The sequence below is a fragment of the Mercenaria mercenaria genome, chromosome 15, assembly GCF_021730395.1.
Source record: "Mercenaria mercenaria strain notata chromosome 15, MADL_Memer_1, whole genome shotgun sequence".
Lineage (NCBI taxonomy): Eukaryota > Metazoa > Mollusca > Bivalvia > Venerida > Veneridae > Mercenaria > Mercenaria mercenaria.
In genome coordinates, this window is record NC_069375.1 from 16,124,431 (window position 1) to 16,134,073 (window position 9,643).

General features: G+C 31.4%; 1 protein-coding gene across 1 annotated transcript; it reads right to left on the reverse strand.

Moving 5' to 3' along the window:
* Positions 1-2,448: 2,448 nt before the first annotated feature.
* On the reverse strand, positions 2,449-9,642 carry LOC123545951 (coiled-coil domain-containing protein 105-like). The gene is made up of 6 exons (XM_045332151.2): positions 9,126-9,642; positions 6,367-6,471; positions 4,742-5,110; positions 4,378-4,473; positions 3,527-3,640; positions 2,449-2,783 (listed from the first exon to the last, which is right to left on the reverse strand). Exons 1-6 carry the CDS (start codon positions 9,498-9,500, stop codon positions 2,598-2,600), a joined length of 1,245 nt encoding a protein of 414 aa, XP_045188086.2. The 5' UTR covers positions 9,501-9,642; the 3' UTR covers positions 2,449-2,597.
* Between the last annotated feature and the right edge of the window lies 1 nt (position 9,643).

Consider the following 9,643-nt stretch of genomic DNA (forward strand, 5'->3'; position numbering starts at 1 on the left):
ATCCCATCTTCATTTGAATTAAAACGAAAAACATGAAAAAGGAGTCTTAGCATCTGTTTGCAGGTTTAGTTTATAACACAACCATGATGATAACAAATCAACACAGACAATGGTTCCCGTATACTTGCTGTTCACTACTGAATGTATAGCTGGAATATGACCACTGTTAACTATCATATATGTACTAAAGCAATGTAACTGAAATAAGATGACAAAATGTCTTCTATAGAAATAGCAATGTACATGACTAGCTCCTTCAAGTTTATTATCTGACTATCATTGAGTTTGTGCCTACAAATACTCTACTGTGCTTTAAAATACTTTAAAATGTGGCTGATTTCAAATTCTAACATTATCTTCATTTTCTAGGATTTCACATGATATACTGCTTTACATTAAAATATATTTTTACAACATGTGTATATATTGTGTATATCACATATAAATTAAAATCTAAGAACTAAAATTTTCCTTAAAAAAAATATGTAAATGTGTGTTTTATTCATCTACTACTGACATATTGAACATAAAACCAATTATACCCCACCTTCCTAGAAAGTTTAAGATGCTTGATTTCATGCAAATCAAATAACGATAATGAGATATACATGCAGCTGAAACTTAGTAAACCAAGCTCGCTTATCTTGAAATTCCTGATATATTAAAGACATTTTTATGTCCTGTCTTGAAAACATCTACAAGTTTCATAAAAATGTTTGGTTCCCAAGAAATTTGAGATATCCCTTTTCTACTGTTTGTTGTTTTTAGAAAAATTAATATTATCCACTGAAATGTTCAATATCTTGTTTTTACCATTTGATATCAATATTATTTCATATTGTTTTCTTAAAATTACCTTAAAAAATGAGCTTTTTATTAGTCTAACTGCACTTGTTCATATTGAGCAATAATAAACTAAATCATACCAAACTTCAATATAAGTGATCTTTATATCAATTTTAAAAATGGTTAGAAATGCAGACTGACAGGATTTTCATATGAAAACATTTCACCACCGATTAACCCTTACCCTGCTAAATTTCTATAATGAACTTGTCCATCTTCCAATTAGAAAGTACCATTGACTGTTAAAAGGGTGCTTAACAAAAAAAAAAATAACGACTGAATGGCAAACATTGCACGGATGTGCAGGCTGATCAAGATCTAAACTGGTCGCAAAAGCAGAACCAATTGTGTCCAGCATGATATGGGTTAAAACTGTCCCTTCATTAGTAGATGCTTTTCTGTGATTCTTCAAGACTGATTCATAAATAGTATTGCTACAGTAGAACTCTGTACGTATAATTAAGAAAATGTATGCAGAACATTAAAAAAATGTATGTTATGCAAACATGCGGCTTTTAGCACAACAGGTATTGTAAGCCAAATAAATAATTAATACTGCTACATGAAAAGAATACTGCAATGTTCAAATACATGATTAAAAGATAATACATATATAAGTCTTCCATTCTTTGATCAATAACTCTTCTTGTATTTTTGCCTTTTTTCATTGTTAATGATAGTCAAAATTGACCAAAAATTAAAAAAGGTTAAAGCAAGATTTTAAAATTAATAAATACATGACAATTCAATCAATTACTTATTCAAACTAAAATAGTAACAGTAAATACTTTTTTTACACTTGACAATTATATAAATTTCTGCTTGAAATAAGATTATTACAAACTTGATAAGTATTGTCAAATTAAGGTGGCCTGGACCTGCAAGTGCGCATGAATTAACAATGATCAAGGAAAATGGAGAAATGATAAATACATCCATTCATCTACACAAGACCTTCCACATTCATCATTGCCATAATAAATATCTGTAAAATCAACAATACAACAAATATTCTTCCTTCTACATTCAAAATCTGAATACAAAATTTTACATTTCAAATAACAGTTGTTTTTTTTATTTTTCAATAAAATGAACTTTCTTTTCAAGTGCAACTATTTTGAAGTTACATGTACTTGTTTTAATATAAAATACTTTTTGTGTAAAATATTTATTTCTGGTTTAGAGTGTTCATTTTTTGACTTGTAGAACTCTATAATTCTGCTCCCTTAAACACTGTCCTTACACGAAAACTATACAGTTACCAAGATGGTCACCTAGAATAACATTCATTTACAAAACAGGGTGCCATGTCAACAGTTACACACAAACAACAACTTCAAGATGACCACATAAATGATTTCTAAATGTTATGAAAATGAAAAAATCAGATCTATTATTTAATACTTGCATCACAAACCCTACCACCAGAAAATAATCAAATATATAAAATTCTCGGTTCTTTTTATTATATCCTATGTCCTCTGGATCTGGTAATACACAAACATTACTCAAGTCTTTTCTTCAATACCTGTAAGTATAATACTGATTTTTATAATAATTTACCAACTTAAAATTAATGACAAAAAGAAATATTGTAACACCTTATAACCTCTATAATATTTAATGCAAAGCGTGCAGATTTACATAAAATGTATAAAAACAACCACATTTTGATTTTATCAAGTGCAAGGTTAACAATATAATACTTGTTTTGAAATACGAAAAACAAAGTTTTTTTAGAGATGCCACTGCTAAAACGCAGCTCCAAGCGTCCACCTATGATCTGACTTGCGTCTCCGGAGTCGTATAATACTTCCATCAATCGAGGCTGCTGCACTCTTACTACGGATATCATCATCAAGGCGTAGACTGGCTAATTTAAGAAGACCAATATTTCTACTTGTGGCAGTAAGTGAATGTAATAAACCATCTCCACCCTGCAATATGTACACAATGTTTTAATAAAGCTTTAAGTTAAGCAGCAGAAAAATAAACATACTTCAGTTTAGTTACTCAATTTCAAAATACACAAAATGCTGACAATTTCCTTTGAAACTAAAATCAACTTACAACTTTAACCAACAGGGAAGTTATTCAATTATTTAATATCTTGTATATATTTCATATATCATACCTTGTACAGATACAATGTTTTGCTATGTATTCCATAATTCTGATATGTATTTTTTGAAAATGTTGTCATAAAGATAGTACACCATGTTTTGTCTATAAATGCGACATCTTCAAATTTAATTGAACTTTTTCTTGCAAAACATTTTGTTTTTTTCCTAATTTCTAAAAAATGTCAAGTTTTAATGATGTTATGAATTTCAGTCCATCTATTTCACATTCTTACAATAAAGAAGTCATGTCTTTAAGAACTTTTGCTTTATTACAAAAGTTATCATTTTGTCTGTGTATCTTTGCACTTTTCTAAAAGTTACCATAGGTAAACTATAGACCAAACTGTGGACTACAATATTTTAAAAAACATAATGTTGTATTTTTGTAATTTCTGTTCATATCTGAATCATGAATTACATGTTGTATACGGTGACACATATGTGTAATTCTAAGTCAATATATAAATACATTACTCTCAGTCCTAACTAAGCCACATCTGAGTGTCTTTAGAGAATTAAATGTGACAAAGATTAAACTAGTTTTTACAAGTGTTTACCTCAATGATCTGTTGTGCCTCTGGTAGTTGTGTGCCTGGATGTCGCTGGAACACACGCACCATTGGACGATCCAGTCTCTCACGGCAGGACAAGTCAGCACTCATTACTGGACCCTGAATACAGGATTACAAGACCTTTACACTTCCATTTTAAAAACCATTTTCTAAACTGAATCAAGGCAATGTAATATGCATTGTATTAATGCAAATACATTTTCAAAAGACAAAAATGTAAATGTACATCAAAAGATGAGAATTTCCAAACAATGAATTTCACTGTTAGAAACAGCTACTATTTCCTATACAGGGAGGAGATATACAAAAAGGCCTGCTTTAAGTACTTTTAAAATGAAAATCTTTCAGAACATTAATATAAAACAAAAGCAAGCAATAATAATATATAAGGAAACTTACTTAAAAACTAACAAATGAATTTGACGAAAAAGAAGCATTAAAATCTAAAAAATAAGAAATAAGGTATTTTTTCAACTTCAACAGTTAACTGCAACTTTTACCCTCTGAACTTTCTTCTTTCTAAGTAGTGTCTACGATTGTTCAAGGTTACAATTATGAAACTTATGTTTGGAAAAAGGACAGAAAGCCATCTTGCATCTAACAATAAAATACACCAATTTAAATACCACAGTCAGAGTCTTTCAAGTTTTACAATAAGGGTGTCTACAGTTAAAACTTTTTACATAAAAGCTTATCTTCGTTAAAAGCCAATACAAGTTTGTTTTTAGCTGAAATATTTAACCAATTTCTTATTTATTACAAGTAGGTACCTGATAGAACACAATATGTGTCTAGCATTAGTAATATCACAAAAACCTAGAGACAACGATACATACCATAGTGTATCCTCTGGCACGCTCTGTAGCATCATACCACCTCTGGGACCTCTGTATAGCATGTCTGTTTTCTCCATGACTCACCGTCAAATGTTGCTACAAAAAAGTCATATTACATTTATATGGTTCTATTAAATACCTTAAAATGTCAGCGTTTTTATCTTTGTATTTTGAATTATCATAAGTAGTGAATGTAAGAACAACCTGTAATTCTGTATTTAAGTGCTTAAACATATACGAAAGTTATTATTTAGTCTCAAACTATTTCTACATATATCTTTGTCCAGCTGTAATGCCAGTATACAATTAGAGCTTACCAGTAAGACAGGTAATATAGCCAGCAGAGGATATTAAACTATGTTACCTTCAATGTGACCGTTTCTGAATATTTCTGTGTCATTCCATCATTAACAGATTTATGGGCAGCCTTTGTGAGTTTGTCTGTGCGTTCAACTGATTCTTTCAGTTCTTTACGGAGATATGCGGACCTAGCTCTAGCATCGAAGGCATCTGCAAGGGCTTGGTCAGTTTCCGGCGTGTATGATCCCAGTGGATCTGTGACTGACGGACCGAGACGAGAAAGACGACCGTCCAGGGATGTACGACTACGGGTAATACGTGCACTGTGTTTAGCACTGTTTGCGACTGATGAAAGTGCATGACACAAGAGGTCAAGGACTCTAGATCGCTCCTGTAGAACATTAAACAACCTCTTCCTTGCCTGGTCTAACACCTATAATACACAGAAACATTGAATTACAAATTGTACAGGGTGACATGTCAGTATTCTTTCTAGTTAGTTCCAGACTTTCAAAACCATTGTGTCTGAGACACAATAACATTTTCCTTATAATATCAAAATCTTCACATGTAAGTCCTACATTCCTTACTGAATGCAAATATCTGAATAACATAATGATGTATTTATTATATCAAAATTGAAATTAGACCTTATTATCGTATAACCTAGTGAAAAGTATCATTAAGTATTAAATTTATAAGTACTATGATATTTAATGTTGTGGTCAAGTAAGTAGGTTTTAGAAATGTGGACAAATAAATAAGTTGAAAAAATATTTAATCAGTTTGGATTCCTTGTTCACAGCATTTAATTAAACTCTCCAGAAACATCATAATTACATAAATATCAAGAAAACTTACTAATGATATTACAATTTTGCAAGAAATATATTTCTGTACTAATTCCAAATCTGATTACATGAAAAGAAATGAAGGAATGTGATTGCATGAAATGTTCACATCAGAGGTTCAACAGAGGTGAACACCGATTTTCTAATCCCTCTGTACACTTGAATTCCCAATAATATCTAAGTTGTAAATCCATATAGCTTTTATAAATCAATTCATCATGTAGTTAAGTAAATACAGGATTTGTGGACACATCAACATTTAATCCTCACCAATATATATTTCTCATTCATTTCTCAACTTCTAACATTAATACTGTTTCATTTTTCCTCTTGAATGATTTTTGTCACTTAAACTTATAATAGTTTACTCGTGCACACTTATGAGCTGTGCCATGAGAAAACCAACATAGTGGCTTTGTGACCAGCATGGATTCAGACCAGCCTGCGCATCCGCGCAGTCTGGTCAGGATCCATGCTGTCCACTAAAGGTTTCTCTAATTGCAGTAGGCTATAAAAGCGAACAGCATGGATCCTGACCAGATTGCACGGATGCGCAGGCTGGTCTGGATCCATGCTGGTCGCAAAGCTACTATGTTGGTTTTCCCATGACCCGGCTCATATATTCAGTTATTCATGATAATAATATCTTGTTAATGGTACGTAATAATTGTAGAATTTTTATTCATGACTTGTGATCATTAAATGTGTTCTTGTTTCTTTTCATCATAAAAATATCAACTTTAAACAATTTTCCTAACTCTTTTAATTTCAAATTTTTAAATGTCCACTTTAGTATATATACAAATACCGATTCTTTACTCAATGACAGAAAACATACATGTAACTGTTGCTGTACAGACTTCAGTTGTGCCTCCAGAGCTTTCTTACAGTTGAGGAGATGTGACCTTTCTGCACTCAACAAGTCATCTGCCCCATCATGTTCCTGTAAATACAGATAAAGGTCATTTTATAATTATTAAAGCTTTTATCTTAAGTTTTGGTCCAGCGACTGCTTCAGGCTTACCCTTCTCTATATATTCAAAGGTTTGAAATGGAAACTGCAATAAGTTAAACTCTGAGCTTTAAATGAACTACAGTAAAACTAAGGCTAATCACATTATAAGCCCATGCCACTTTCTTTCATAATTATTAAGATGGTAGAATGATAGATCTTGAAAATTAAAAGCTGGTCTAACAGAAGGAAGTCAAACATTTTAGTTAGCTTCAGAAACAATTACTGAGATAGAGACAGTAATATTTTTCTTAAAAGAAAAAGAAACAGCAAATAAAAACTGTTTAAAATGTTTTATCAACTCACATTTCTCCAGATAGTATTGTATTGGGTTTAAGCTCAAAATTTATGAAAATGTGTCTTTTGTTGAGAATATTTTAAACAGCATTAAAAATTTATTAATCAAAGTCTCAGCTATTTCACTCAACATAATCAATACATGACTTATGTACGTAAAGAAAAAGCACAGCAAGAGATGTGTGACAGACTCAATACAATGTGTTCTTTTGTAAAAATGACATTTTAGTTTGCATGTTTCACAAATCAAAGATTTGAACAGTTACAAAAAGAAACTATGAAAGGGAAAATGAATACATTTGTTAAAAATCTATAAAATTGTCAATAAAAGTTAAATACAAGCTTTAAATTTACTTTGCAGTCTATTATTTACTCTGTTCTACTCTTAAACTTTTGATATTTTGAGAATGAATAAACCTAGTATTTACATGGTAAAAAATAAATGAATATACCCCACAGTTACAATAAAACTGTTTTAACCATTTTCAGGTAAATGCAAGTAAATCTAAGAAATAAAATCAGTAAAAAGACTCTTTGGAAGCATAGAATGCAACCAAAAAAGAATATTAAAAACATGAATACAGGTATTTAAAACTTTTAAATGTGTGTGGGAAAAAAGGTTCCATTATGTGTGTTTTGGTAAATCTAAGCAATAACTTTGGATACCCAAAATAACAAGTAGATCTACTAGAGTTTCTGTTTTCAGAAGTTACATGTACTGTGAAACTACACAAAAGAATGAAATGGGCTTTAATTATGTAGTACAACAATGACAACTGTTTATATATTTGACAGAATCATCAAATACTTATATCTGTTGATCATGCATAACAATGAGTTATTGATTAGTGTTAGATTTACCTCTGAGAAACACTTTTGCAGCATTTAGTGGTATCTGATATCTGATAACAAAATGAATATTTAATGCTGTTTTCTTATCTCTATAGTGCTTTACTTTTAAATAAAACTTTTATGTAGAATCTTTATTCAACAAACCCGATTACACATCACAATTTGAATATATTCCCCGCTAACAACTTAAGGACATTCTACACCTTATCATTCATCATAATTTATAAAAATGCCTTTTTACCACTTTCACCATTTATGACCCTCTGTATTTTTTTAAATATTTGTGACAAAAAAGATTCTGTATTAAACAAGCAAATTTGATGAATTGGTATCCCCCGCCGAATGGGTTTGTGTTGAGGAATTATGGCAAAGAAATATATCCAGCAAAATGTTGAGGATGTTACTAAGAAGCAAATAATTTCATTACTTTTGAACTTAAAAGAACAGAAGTCCTTAAGAAAGCCTGACGGACGATGCCAAAATTATATCCCCCGCCTCTGCCGTAGTCGGGGGAATAACAAAAATCATTAATCATTTTGTATTCCAAGTTATCATACAGTCTACGAAATAAGCGGTGGTCATGACCAATGAAATTTCTGTCAGACCAGTGAAAATTTCTAAACCACTGGCTCACCACTTGACAAAAAGAAAAAACACAATCGCCATTTTCAAGAGGGTTTGCTAAAGGATCATGAGTTTAAAGAATGGCTTATCAAAGAAATAAATGTTAACAACAATGACATAATGAAATTAATAATATGCTAGTCAACCCATCATATTTGATGAAACTTGTAATTTAATGTTATTGTAAAACATGGGCAATTGTCAATATTGTAGGGCTCACAAAACCTGGGACTCAGTCATATTTGGTTAGGTCTCAACATTTTTGGGAGTACTGGGACTTAGTGAAATTTTCAGAAAATGCAAACACTGCAGTAAAGTATCTATCTATCTATCTTCCATAACTGTCTAACGGCCACGGGACATAGACACTTTGTGAATAAGATGTTCCTGTTTGTAAATTTGAACATTTTATGTGAAAATTTTCAAGAAAATTGTTTAAAAAAAAAACCTTTCAACCCTAAACATTGGCAATGTGTGAAACAGAATAATCCTAAAAAGTCCATATATAATGGCTTAGTATGAAGCTTAAAATAGTCTTTACTACTGAGCCCAAAATCGGTATCGATATATCAAATGAAAACTGGCTCAAAATGTCCGTTCTTTTAAATCCACCTGATAAATTCAAAAAAGCTACAATTGCTTGAAATATATGATAAATTTAATTCCTTAACACAAAGGTAATACATGCTCATGGTATGCTACATTAAGGACAGATTCTAAAATTTAAACAAACAAAAGAAAAATCAAGCAAAAAAAAAACAAAAACACTTCATCATTTGCTGTCAAATTGCAACACTGCACACATTCCATACCCGTTCTTTAGTTGGTCTAGAAAGGCGATTTTCTTGGCTGTCTTTGTTCAATTGAATGTCTTTCCTTGCATGTTCTAATGCCTTTTCCAATTGTTCTTTACCCCTTGTTAGTGATTTTATTTCTTCGTTTGTTTCCAAAAGACTTTCTCTGAGTTTCGCAACAACACCTCTTACTTCCCGGGTATAACGATGAATTTCTTCATTACTTAATTGTGCTACTGTATCTCTTAACTGAGGGAGAGGGTCCATAGAACGTCCAATATCACAATTTTTGTCACTTTTCTGAACTATTGTTTGCGACAGTTTTATTCCTTTCAAAGTTGAATTTCTCCATCCCTCAGGGCCAATCGACGTTGCTGCTTTTGTTCCAAGCATCTTCGGTCCTTAGACCAAGCACTGCCAGTGAGAAGTATTTAAACGACTGTGTTTAATTCATACAAGAAACGAGTATACGTTGATAACTTCTGTTACTGGTGTAGCGTCGTTTCTTCCCGTAAATCACCCTTGGTAACCGCGAT

Bases quoted from the DNA above. Each gene is read 5' to 3' on its own strand.
- LOC123545951 (XM_045332151.2), bottom strand. From the start codon at position 9,500: ATGCTTGGAACAAAAGCAGCAACGTCGATTGGCCCTGAGGGATGGAGA. The intron at 6,472-9,125 runs GTATGGAATGTG...CTGTATTTACAG, and splicing joins CTAGACCAACTAAAGAACGG to GAACATGATGGGGCAGATGA. The intron at 4,474-4,741 runs GTAACATAGTTT...ACTTTTTTGTAG, and splicing joins CAGAAACGGTCACATTGAAG to CAACATTTGACGGTGAGTCA.